The 13,259-nt window shown below is 41.2% G+C and overlaps 1 protein-coding gene across 1 annotated transcript in view; it reads left to right on the top strand.

Moving 5' to 3' along the window:
• Positions 1–13,259, top strand: part of GALNT17 (polypeptide N-acetylgalactosaminyltransferase 17) — a 542,269-nt gene that overhangs the window by 274,960 nt on the left and 254,050 nt on the right. Inside the window, exon 3 of the mRNA XM_049904713.1 lies at positions 804–970. Within this exon, the coding sequence (XP_049760670.1) occupies positions 804–970 (167 nt within the window). The remainder of the gene's footprint in view (positions 1–803; positions 971–13,259) is intronic.

Below are 13,259 nucleotides of genomic sequence, written 5' to 3'. Positions count from 1 at the left end.
AACGGGGGGAAGTGAGGCTGCATCCTTAATACTGTCCTCTCTAGGGTTTTTTTTTTTCCAGGCTCAATTTTTTACAAAATTTATTTATTACTGCTGTTGAGAGCATACGCAGAAGAACATACATCAATTCGACAATTTCTACATGTACCATTCAGTGCCACTGATTACACTCTTCAAGCTGTGAGCTTATTCTCACCCTCCCTTTCCAGCCTGTTCCTCTCCAGTAGCATAAACTCACTGCCCCCTAAGTTTCCTGTCTAATCTTTTTGAATTGTTGTTGTCAGTTGGATCCCAAATAGACAGTTCTTAAAAGGGCACAAGGCTCAAGACAGACATCCTTTACTAGTTAAGCTAAACTGTTGTTTGGTTTAGAGAAGACATCAAGGAATATTTTCGGTTTAAGGTTTAAAGATTATCCCAGGACATTTGTTTAGAGGGGTTCATCCAGCCTCTGCGGCTCTAGAAATTGTTTCTTTGAGAACCTGAAATTATGTTCTTCATTTTCTCTGGTTTAATCAGGATTCTTTTATATATTCTTTGATCAAAATGTTCCATAATGTTAGCTGGGCACCATCTACGTCTTCTGGTCTCATGGCAAAGGAGGCAGTTGTTTATCGAGGCAGTTAGCCATACATTCCTCCATAATGTTTTATTCTTGGTTCTTAGCCAAGGAGAGGCCAAGAAGGAGCCAGGGATGAATTCCTTGGGGAATCTGTATGAAGACTTGTGGGAATTGCTAGTGTCCACTGTAGCACTGTGCCTTCATCTTTCCTGACTGCTTTCACCTTGCTATCTTCCCCCAGGTGCAAGGAGCTGAAGTACTCCAAGGACCTGCCGCAGATCTCCATTATATTCATCTTTGTGAACGAGGCCCTGTCGGTGATCCTGCGGTCGGTCCACAGTGCTGTCAATCACACGCCAACACACCTGCTGAAGGAGATTATTCTGGTCGATGACAACAGTGATGAAGGTATGGGGCAGCCAGTCTGTGTGGTGCTTCCTGAGAGGAAGGTGCAAGCACCCCAGGTCAGGGGGCAGGGGGGGAGTCATGCCCATCCCAACATGAGCCCAAGTGTCTTTTTCTCCAGGTCCCTGGAGCGTATCCGGGGAGTGGGAGGTGTTTTAGAAGAAGACACCCAGGCAAAAGCTGGTTCGTTATTCCTTGAGTTTTCTGGGGGTTTTAAGAATAAATTACAGGTTCTGTATCTAAATTAATTTCTCCTCTAATATTACCCAAAGTGGAGTCCCCGGGTGGTGCGAATGATTAATGCACTCAGTCACTAACTGAAAGGTTGAAGGTTTGAGTTCACCCATGGGCACCTCAGAAGAAAGGCCTGGCAATCTATTTCTAGAAGATCAACCATTGAAAACCCTATGGAGCACAGTTCTACTCTGACATTCGTGGGGTCGCCATGAGTCGGAGTTGACTGGAAGGTAACTGGCATATCACCTGATCTGGATGTTGCTGAAGGACTGACATGATTCTCACACCACCATAGTCTTTTTCCGATAAAGGCCAAAGGAAAAATGAAACCCTGCCCTGTGGTGGGAACGGTTCATCTTCCCTCAGAATTCCTGCCTGGGGCCACTATGCCGACATGACTGTAGGCAGAAATGAGCAGTGTTGGTGGGTCTTTGGGAGTTCAGCTCTGTTAGGAATGCTGGCTTAATTTAAATTAACAGCAATAACGAAACTCCTCTGAGGTCCTCGGAGACTTGTCAGATGAAGGCATGGTGTTGAGGTGGTGATAGGGTTGGGATTGCTAATCGTGCCTTTGTCTTGGCTCAGAGCCATGAAGGTCACACGCTCACTGCAAGGAGCAACCCCCACAAGCTCATGACATAAAAGCAAGCCAGTGAGTGTGTGTGGTTTAAAGCCAAGGGGCTTACAACAAAAGATTGTTATTGCTGTTGTTAGCTGCCATCGAGCTGGCCCCCGACTCACGGCGGCCCCTACGTGACGGAACAAACTGCTGCCCGGTCCTGTGCCATCTTCATGATCAGTTGCAGGCTGGACTTCTGTGATCCATTGGGTTTTCACTGGCTGATTTTTGGAGGTAGATCACCAGACCTTTCTTCCTGGTCTGTCTTAGTCTGGAAGCACCGCAGCAACCTGTTCAGCATCATAGCAACAAGGAAGCCCCCACTGACAGATGGTGCATTGGCCAGGAATTGAACCTGGGTCTCCTGCATGGAAGGTGAGAATTCAATCACTGCCCTCCCTGAAGGTGTTTAAAACCCCAAACCAAGCCAAATTTGTTGCCATTGAGTCGATTCTGACTCATAGTGACCCTATAGGGCAGAGTAGAACTGCCCCATAGGGTTTCCAAGGCTGTCATCTTTAAGGAAGCAGATTGCCTCATCTCTCTTCCATGGAACAGATGGCAGGTTAGAACCGCTGACCTTTCGGTTCACAGCTGAGCGCTTTAACTACGGGGCCACCAGGGCTCCTCTTGAAGACGTTTTAGTGGATGAGAAAACAGGGGAAGGACGATTTGGTTCAGTCAGGTAATTCCTATTCATCTTTTCCCTTTCCCCAGATAGCTGCGAGACTGGAGTTGGCTAGACAGCCGTATTCATTATGGGTTCCCTCTTTCCTCCTTGGCTGGAAGCTCTTCACTTGCTCCATCTGGAAGAGGAAGTTAATATATTTTTTTTTAATGGAGATTTTCTTTGTGACTGGTATGATTGAATTTTGTCAGTGTTCTCTATACACTTGAAAAGCCCCCCAACACACTGTAATCATAGAATTGAATTCCTGCCAGACATCAGTTTTGTGTATTTAGGTAGAGTGTGAGTTTGTTTTCTTAAGTCTTTCTGATGATGGTGTTTTAAAATCTCCTCCTGGAATGACTGTTCCTTCCCTTGTCCCTAATAAGGTGTGATTTCTGTGTCTTGTCAGCTTCTTTGGCACCTATAGATTTGTAACCAAGTGCTTTCCTTACTAGCCCTGGTGGTTACCATTATGTAATGCTCCCCCATACCTTCTTTTTTTTTTTTTTTTTGCCCTGAATTCTAGTTCTCCTAACATTAATACATTAATATTGCTACCCCTGCTTATCTTCTCCCCAGGTTTAATTAAAACATGTTGTCCAGCCTCACCCTTTTTTTTTTTTGGTAACCTTAGAAGTAATGCATCTCTTTGTGGGAAATGTTGAGTGTATCAAATAGCACGCCTACTTGGAAAAAACAGATACTGAAGAGAATAACGAGAGGCCACTGCTCATTGGCCCATGTCTTTACTCCCCTTCTGAAAGCACATTTTACATCATTAAGGTCATATAGTATCAACTAATGAATGTTCTGCTTTTCTCCTTTCGAACTGTAGAGCTTAATCATTTCCTTTTTTATTTAAAAAAAAAAAAAAAAAGCTCTGCAGACATCCTTGTTGTGAAGGAAGAACAGTCCAGCTGCAGGTTGTGTCGTGCCCTGGCCAAGACTGACTCAGGGTATGGCTGAACACAGCCTGGGGAGTCTGGTCAGTGGAGACAGCGAGGCAGGGATTGCCGTCATTCTGTTGTTCATTCTTTTTGTTTTTTTTTTAAGTAATTTGTTTCATTCAGCTTGAATATTGCTGAAAGCAAAAACCAAACCTGCTGTTGACGAGTCGATTCTGACTCATAGCAACCCTATAGGACAGAGTAGAACTGCCCCATAGCGTTTCCAAGGCTGTAAATCTTTACGGAAGCAGACTGCCGCATCTTTCTCCTGAAGAGTGGCTGATGGGTTCAAACCGCTGACCTTTCAGTTAGCAGCCAAGTATTCTAACCACTATGCCACCAGGGCTCCTGTGAATATTGGCATTGGCCTAAATTAAGCCCAAGAAGGAACATCTGTCTTCGAAGAAGTACAACCAGAGTGCTCCTTAGAAGCAAGGATGGCAAGGTTTCATCTCACATACTTTGGACATGTTATCAGGAGGGACCAGTCCCTGGAGAAGGACATCATGCTTGGTAAGGTAGAGGGTCAGCGAAAAAGAGAACGACCCCTGAGAACATGGATTGACACAGTGGCTGCAGCAATGGGCTCAAACATAGCAACGATTGTGAGGATGGTGCAGGACCAGGCAGTGTTTCGTTCTGTTGAGCATAGGGTCGCTGTGAGTTGGAACCGACTCAATGGCACCTGACAGCAACAACATGATGCAATTCTTTGCACCTTGTATGTCAGACTGAAATCACTCAGGCAAAATTTGCTGGTGAGTAAGACTTGAAAGCAGCAACTCAAAGAGAAACAAGTACACCAGTGTTCTTTGCAGGACCATTCACAGTAGTCAAAAGGTGGAAACAACCTAAATGTCCGTTAACAGAAAAATGGATTTAAAAAAAAGTGGCATATACATACAGGAATATATTGCTCAGTCACAAAAAGAAGTGAAATCCTGATATGTGCTACAACATCCATGAACTGGGAAACATTACGCTGACTTAAGGAATTCAGTCACAAAAGGACAAATACTGTGTCTTCCTACTTACATGAAGTATCTTGAATAGGCAAATGTAGAGAGACCAAAGTTGATTGGTTGCCAGGGGCGGGCAGGAAGAGTAAGGGCGAATCATTGCTTAGGAAGTATTGAGTATCTGTTAATGGTGGTGAAAAACTTGGCAATGGATTTAAGTTATGGTTCCACGACATGATTAACGTAATCACTGTCACTGAATTTACTTGTAAAAAATGTTGTGTTATGTATATTTTTACCACAATTAAAAAAAAAAATGCTAGTAATCACCTACTCACTAAATCCAATGGGCACTGTCCCGCCCTGATCATATTTGACCTTCTGGCCATATCTGACATTGTTGGCAGCTTCCTCGCTGGTATGTTTCTTCTTCTGATGCCCCTAGTACCTTGTCTTCTGATTATCATTTATGTCTGCTCTTCCTCTTCCTCCCTTCTGAGCTTACATTATGATCACTTATAATTCTTACCATCGGTACACCCCAGGCAATCACACCCACAGCGTATGTGCTGATGATCCCCAGATCCACCATTCCAACCCAGAGAAACTCAGCCTCTCCCCTGAGTTCTGCACCCGTGCGTCCATCAGCCTCTTAGGTGGTTGCCCAGGGTCCCTGGGAAACCATAAACTCGGTAGGTCCAAAGATAAGCGTTCCATCTCCTCTCCCTCTGGAGAACCTACTTCTCTCCCTTAGTCATCTTGGTGAAGGGCTCTACCTTCTCCCCAGTTATCACTTCAAAAACCTGTCCTTTTACACTCTTGCTCTTCCCTTTCTCACCCACTGGCCCTGCTACTTGGGCCTTCTAAATACCTCCTGAGTGTGATTCCACCTGTCCGTATCCTGAGCCATTGGGTCTTTGTTCAGCCTTCAGCATTTTCCCCTGATCTTTGTTTGGGGCGCTGGAGTGGGGGAACTCGGGTGCACACAATTGAATCATCAATCATAATTCCTGAGACTCTCATCTTTGGTCCACGTATGGTTACCCTTTATTTACTTCTTTTTTCTTTTTTTTTAAATTGAGGTTTAATTCACATAACATAAAATTAACCCTTTTAAAGTATGTAACTCAGTGGTTTGGGGTATAGTCATACTGTTGTACAACCACCACTGTTATCTAATTTCAGAACATTTCCATCATCCCAAAACATTTCCCTAACCCCACACTCGTTAGCAGTTCCTCCCCTCACCAGGCAAACATAAATCTGCTTTCTGCGTCTGTGAATTTGCCCGCTCTGTACATCCATGAGTCTGTGTATCAATTTGGGGAGTGCTGCCATCTTCACAACATTCAGTCTTCCGTCTGACGAACATGGGATGTCATCCCATTTATTCAGGTCTTCTTTTATTTCCTTCAACAGTGTTCTGTAGTTTTCAGTATACAATTCTTGCACTTCGATTAAATTTACCCATATTTTGTTCTTTTGACTTTTTTTTAGTAAATGGAATTGCTTTCTTAATTTCCTTTTTGAATTGTTCATTGCTAATGTATAGAAGTACAACTGATTTTTGGAGATTGGTCGTGACCCCTGTAACTTTGCTGCACTTGTTTATGAGCTGCAGTGTGTTTTGGTGGGTTCTTAAGAGTTTTCTGTACATAAGATTATGTCATCTACAGACACAGATAATTTTTTTTGTTTCCAGTCTGGATGTCTTTTATTTCTTTTTCTTGCCTAATTGCCTCCTTTATTACTTTTAAAAATGTATTTATTACTAAGCACTTGTTATGCTACCATCTCAAGAACAAAAACATTGACCTGTGTGTTTTCGTAAGAGTTTACAAAAGCCTCTTCTGGAGAAGGCAGCAAAGGCATGAGCGAGCCTGGGAGACCTGGGCATCTGGTGGGCTGTTGTGTGCACCAGGTACTGGACATAGGCAAAACTCTCCACAGACGGAGTGGGCTACTCTCCATTTTCTGCCTCTGATCACCCCATGGCCTAAGGCCTGCTCTCAGGAATAGGCCAAAGGAGAACATATCTCAGGGATAAAATGAATATCATCAGCTCTTCCACGCAGCAGGTACAGAGAGAAAGAGCGTGATCTTAAATAGCATGTGGCCAGAACATCCAGTTATAGATAAGAATGGAGACCTGGTTCATCCAGACAGTCTATCCTCAGCTTCCAGTGAAGTCCTTTGGCAGGAGAGATCTTAGTAATGACAACCCTCCATGTGTCTGCCTCGAGTCACAGCATTCTGCTATGGGCCATTGCCCCCTGCGGCTGTGCCTAGTGGTCATCCTAGCTTGCCCTCCACCATCTTTTTGGGAATTCCCTTCACCCCTTCTCCTGTACTGAATCTCGTGCCTTTCTCTTTCTTGAGCTCCTTGCTTATTTTGGTGGAACACAATCACTGGAAGTTTCTTAAGAAAGATTGCGTGGTAGATATAATTTTTAAGATACCCCCCCCACCACCGTGTTGAAAAAGGCTTTATTCTAATCTTCTATGTGAACGATTGCTTGGTTGAGTTAGATATCTTCTTTCAGAATTTTGGTGATTTTGCTCCATTATCTTCTGTCTTTCAGTTTTTTTTTTAGAAGAACCAAAATCATTCTGTTTTTGATCCTTTACATATTTTTACTTTCTGAAAATATGTGGATTCTTCATTTTTGTCAAAACCCCAGAGTTTTGAAATTTCACAGTGATGAGCCTTGGTGGGGTTGATTATCATCAGTTGAGCCAAACGTTATTGACATTGATCTGGACCCTAACATCCATCAGTTCTTGGGAAATTTTCTTGAGATTTTAAATTGATAATTCCTCCCGTTTTTCATTCTTTTCTCTTTCAGAAGCTCCCATTATTCTAATGTTGGACTCCTTAGACTGATCCTCTAGTCTTCTTACCTGTTCTCTACTATCTTATGTTATCTTTTTTGTTTTGTTTTCTGAGCTATTTCTTCAAGTTTTTCTTCCACCCCTTCTACTCAATTTTTTTTTTTAAATTTCTGATATGATGATTTTAATTCTAAGTACTCATTTTTATTTTCCAAAAGTCCCTTTTTCCAGCATATTGCTCTTATTTAATGGAAGCAATAAGTTTTCTGATCCCTTAGGGGATATTAATAATTTTTGTTTTTTTCTTCCCACAGAGTCTGTTTCTGCAAATTGCTTTTTTTGCTTTTATTGTTTTGGCTTCTGACTTCTATCTGAGGCTCTCCTCATGTGTCCACAGATGTCTAATGATCCTTATTGTCTGCTCAGGATTAGCTCTTAAAAACAGAGTAGACACTCTGAGCACTGGGTTGGGCTTATTGGTTTTAAGAGTAGGGTGATCTGTGTGGGCTGGAGTTTGGAGAGCCAATACCTTTAGGCCTTTTCTTTTAGGCTGGTCAGGTTCCCCAAGGAAAATGTCCCAAACTCTTGCTTGAAACCTGAGTGTCTGACTGTCAGCATCTGGGAGCCCAGTGGGACAGCAGGGCTGGGGATCCCCATAGTCATCACTGAGTATTCATAGGGCTGTTTACACCCCCTATTTTCAATACAGAACCCACACCCGCACCTGTGCCTAGTGTTCCCGCAGTCTGGAAACCCCCTATTCTATCCTCTCTGAAGGATAGGTCTTTGGAAGTTAACAGCGGTGAGAGTGGAGGCAGGGTAGTTGCCCTGGGTCATAGAGTGCAGCTAAGGATCCAGTGATCTAATTTCTTTTTAAACAGCCTTTACTGTAGTCCTCTTTATTTTCACCTCTTCATTTTACCCCTCGTTCAACAGTACCTGGTGCTGCCAATTCTTAGTCTTCAATGCCTCTTAAGGACTCTCTGGCACAAAGCGAGTTGGTTCTCAGTTTTGGCCCTTGTGTCCTTGGTATTTAGTTGTCAGGCATTTGCCAATTTGGTTACTCCTGTGAATCTGCTCACCAGCTCCCCCGATTTTATGTCTATTTTCTCTTCTTGTATTTTCTCTAACGTTATGGTTTTGTTTTTTAAAGAGTCCCTTTACCGTAGTTTTCAGTGGCTTTTGGGTATGGGGCGATATCAGATGCATGAGTTAACTCTGCCGTCTTGTCCTGAAAGTTCTGTATTCATATTTAAAACCTTTTAATGCTAATTGCTAAATTGTCTTCCAGATATGTTGCTTTGTTCCATGAAGAGTATATGGAAGTGTCTTTTCCTCCATACCCTCACCAACACTAACTCTTATTCATCTTTGCCATAATTGCCATCCCGATGGGTGAAAAATGGCATCTCATTTTAAAACCTACATTTCTTTAAATGCTAGTGATGATGAACACTTTTTCATATGTTTAACTACTTCTATTTCTTAAGAGATTTGCTTGTTGGTGACTCTTTGATCCTTTTTCTATTATTTTTCTTACTGATTTATAAGAACTTTTTATGTATTAAACTTTCCTTTTACATTCATTTTGCAGGCATTTCTCCCAACTTGTGGTTTGAACTTTAATTTGTTTACAGTATTTTTTGACAAGTGTAAGTTTTACATTTTAAAATAGTCAAATCAATCAGCCATTTCCTTAGTGACATCCTAAGAAAGTTATTCATTATCCCTAAAGTGTACAAATACTCATCTGTATTTTCTTATACATAAATATTTTCAAAATAAATTCCAAATGAGTTAAATATTTTTATATAAGGTGTAAGAGTTTTAACATATAAACTTTTTCCCTGAAAGATTAAATGGCTATTTCAGCTTGTTTAATAGTAAATCCTTCAATCTCTGGTATGAAATTTACCATTTTCACATGCTAAAATATTTTAAACTTGGAAGCACTAAGTCTGAATCACATGATAACTGATTTGGAGGGTTAAAGAGGACACCAAGAGTCCTGGCTTGGGCCACAGGATGGGTATTGGTTCCATTAATTAAAAAAGGGAATATGGAGAGACAGATTCAACATGGCGCCCTTGGTAGATGGATCATGTTGCCCCTCTGCAGCAAAGATCCAAAAAGCTAGGTAAAACAGATATAAACGTCCACCCTGGAACCCTAAGCATCAAATGAAGGGATAAAAAACTAGATCAAACACTGAATGGAAGAAGAAACTGAAGGAAAACAGAGAACAAGGAGAGATATAGAGTGGAGGTTCCCTGCCAGCTAACACAGCATAGCATCACCATCTTGGAACACAGCCAGCAATGACCCTGGACAGCAATATAGGAAGGCAGCTTCATGGAGCTCCCAACAGAAGACAGAGCACCTGGTAATCAGAGAAATAGGCTTTCGTCCCCGCCACCCTTCTGTTTCATATGCCACCTCCACCTCTCCTGACAGGCCACACCTTGGCTAGAGAGCTACCAGCCTGCTGCCAGCCTGGGTCTACCCCACCCCCACCTGTCAGCTCCCACTGCGCCATTTTTTCCCATAGCTTCCTTTTCTTTCTCCCTCTCACCTTGTGCCCTACCCTGCCACCACCCTGGGTCCACTCTGCCCACACCCACCGGACCCACCACACCATTTTTCCCACTTTCTTCCTTTTCTTTCTATCTTCCATCTAGCCCTGTACCACAGCCCTACCCCTTCCCACTGGGCCACACTGCATCACCATGTCTAGAGAGCCACTAGCCCACTGCTGCCATGGGACCATCTTGCCTCTACCCGCAGGTTCCTACCATGGCACTTTATTCCCCCCTGCCATTTCTTTCTTCCTCTCACTTAGCCCTGTATGCCACCTCTACCCCTTCTCACAAGGCCATGCTGCACTGCTGTGGGTAGAGAGCCACTGGCCAATCACCGCCCTGGCCCTCCCAAGCCCACCTGCTGGCTCCCACCATGCCATTTTTTCCCCTTTCTTCTTTTTATGTCTCCTTCCCACCTGGCCCTATATGCCACTTTCCCCCCTTCCCAATGGGCCACACCATATCGCCACGGCTAAATAAATAATTAGAAAGCATACAAAAACAGCAACCCAAAAGGTAAACAACAAAATTTCAGAAATGGACAATTCAACAGAAGGTTTTAGGAGCAAATTTAAAACAATGGAAGACAGAATCAGTGAGGTTGAAGGCAAACCCATGGACACCACTCTGAAGAAAAATCAGTGAAAAGAGTGAAGAAAAATGAATAAGACCTAAGAATTATGTGGGACACAAGCAAGAGCAAAAATTCGTGAGTGATTGGAGTTCCAGAGCAAGCTGAGAAAATGGAAAACACAGAGAAGATTATCGAAGATTTGTTGGCAGAGAATTTCCCAAATATCATAAAGGATGAAAAGCCGACCATCCACACATATATCCTATATGAGCCACATATAGAATATACCACAAAAGACAGTCACCAAAACATATCATAATCACTGTTGCCAAAGACAAAGAAGGAACCCTGAGAGTAGCTCAAGAAAAATGAGAAGTCACTCACAAAGGGGGAACAATAAAACTAAACTCTGATTATTCTGCAGAAACTATGCAGGCAAGAAGGCAATGAGATGACATATATAAAACCTTGAAAGAAAAAGGCTGCGAACCAAGAGTTATATATCCAGCAAAACTCTCTCAAATGTGATGGCAAAATTAGGATATTTCCAAATAAATGGAAATTAAAGGAATTTGTGAAAACCAAACCAAACTTAGAAGAAACATTAAAGGGAATCCTTCAGTTAGCAAACCAACAACATCAGACAACAACTAGAGTCTAGGACACAACAGCATCAGCCAGAAACCAACCAAGGTAAAGAATTCTCAATAACAAAACAAAGCTTAAAACAGGGAAACAGAGATATCAATCTGTAAATGATGATGTCAAAACAATAAAATGGGGAATAAATGGTGTAAGTATAGAACTTTCAAATGGAGAATCAAGGTGATATCAAGTAATAAAAGACTGATTCAAACTTAGGAAGATAAGGGTAAATTTCAAGGTACCACAAAGAAAGTTAACAAGCCTACGGAGAATAAAGAAGAAGAAAAACGGAAAGACTCAGTAAATTCAACATCTATAATAACAAAAGAAAATAAAATCAACAAACAAAAGGAACTCAGCATAGGAAAGTAAGAAGAACAAAGAAAACATCAGCATCACAAAAAAAAACCCACAATAATATGACAGCAGTAAACCCATACCTATCAATAATCATACTGAATGTAAATAGCTTAAATGTACCAGTAAAGAGACAGAGCGTGGTAGAATGGACATAAAAGCACAACCCATCAGTATGCTGTCTACCGGAGACACACCTTCCACACAAAGACATAAATATATTAAAAATCAAAGGATGGAAAAAATATATAAAGCAAACAGTAACCAAAAAAGGGCATGAGAGGCAAAACTAATCTCAGATAAAGTAGACTTTAAGGCTAAATCCACCATGAAAGACAAGGAAGGATGTTATATAACAATTGAAGGACAACCCATGAAGAAGACATAACCTTAATAAATATCTATGCACCCAATAACAGGGCTTCAAAATACATAAAACAAACTCTAACAGCACTGAAAAGAGAAATAGACAGTTCCATAGTAATAATAATAGGAGACTTTAACACACCACTCTCAGTAAAGGACAGAACATCTAGAAAGAAACTCAGCAAAGATACAGAAGCTCTAAAGGCCAAAATCAAGCAGCTTCACCTCCTAGACTATATACAACACTCCACCCAACAACAGCAAAGCATACATTCTTTTCCAACGCACATGGAACATTCTCCAGAATAGACCACATTTTAGGCTACAAATAAAACAAATAGGCCTCAATGAAATGCAAAACATCGAAATACATCACACCACCATAAAAGTAGAAATCAGCAACAGGAAGAGCAAGGAAGGAAAAATCAAATACATGGAAAATGAATAACACCTTGCTTAGAATCAACTGGGTAATATAAGAACTCAAAGAGGAAATCAAACAATTCCTATAATCAAATGAGAATGAAAACACATCATACCAAAAACTTTGGAACACAGATAAAATAGTGCTTAGAGGGTAACTCACAGCAATAAATGCACACATCAAAAAAGAAGAGCAGGCCATAATCAAAACATTAGCCCTACAACTTGAATGAATAGAAAGAGGACAGAAAAAGAAGCCCACAGACACCAGAAGAAAGGAAATGATGAGGATTAGAGCAGAAATACATAAATAGAGAACAGAAAAACAATAGAAAGAATCAACAAGATCAAAAGTTGGTTCTTTGAAAAGATCAACAAAATCAACAAACCAGTGGCCAAACTGACAAAAAACAAAACAACAACAAAAAAAAACCAGGAGAGGAATAACCCAAATAAGAAAAGAGATTGAGAACATAACAGACACAAACTGAAATAAAAAGGATCATAACAGAATACTATGAAAAATGTACTCCAACAAAATTGAAAACCTAGAGGAAATGGACACATTTTTAGAAACACAGTACCTGCCTAAACTAACACAAACTGAGATAGAAAATCTGAACAAACCCATATCAAAAGAACAGATTGAAGAGGTAATTAAAAAAAACTTCCAACAAAATAAAGCCCTGGCCTCAATAATTTCACTGGAGAATTTTACCAAACATTCAGAGAAGAGCTCATAGCATTACTACTCAAACTATTTCAGAGCATAGGAATGGGAGGAATGCTCCTGAATTCATTCTGTGAAACCAGCATAATCCTGGTACCAAAGCCAGGCAAAAACACCACCAAAAAAAGAAAAGAAATTACAGACCAATATCTTTCATGAATGTAGATGCTAAAATTCTCTACAAAATTCTAGCCCATGGAATTCAGAATAATATTAAAAGTAAAAAATACACCACAACCATGTGGGATTCATACCAGGTATGCAAGGATGGTTCAACATTAGAAAGTCAATCAATGTAATCCACCACATAAATAAATGTATCACATGATCATCTCAATAGATGCAGAAAAGGCA

Source organism: Elephas maximus, chromosome 12 (genome assembly GCF_024166365.1).
Source record: "Elephas maximus indicus isolate mEleMax1 chromosome 12, mEleMax1 primary haplotype, whole genome shotgun sequence".
NCBI classification, from domain to species: domain Eukaryota; kingdom Metazoa; phylum Chordata; class Mammalia; order Proboscidea; family Elephantidae; genus Elephas; species Elephas maximus.
The sequence above is the reverse complement of the archived record's forward strand: the minus strand, read 5'-3'. Positions and strand labels throughout refer to the sequence as shown.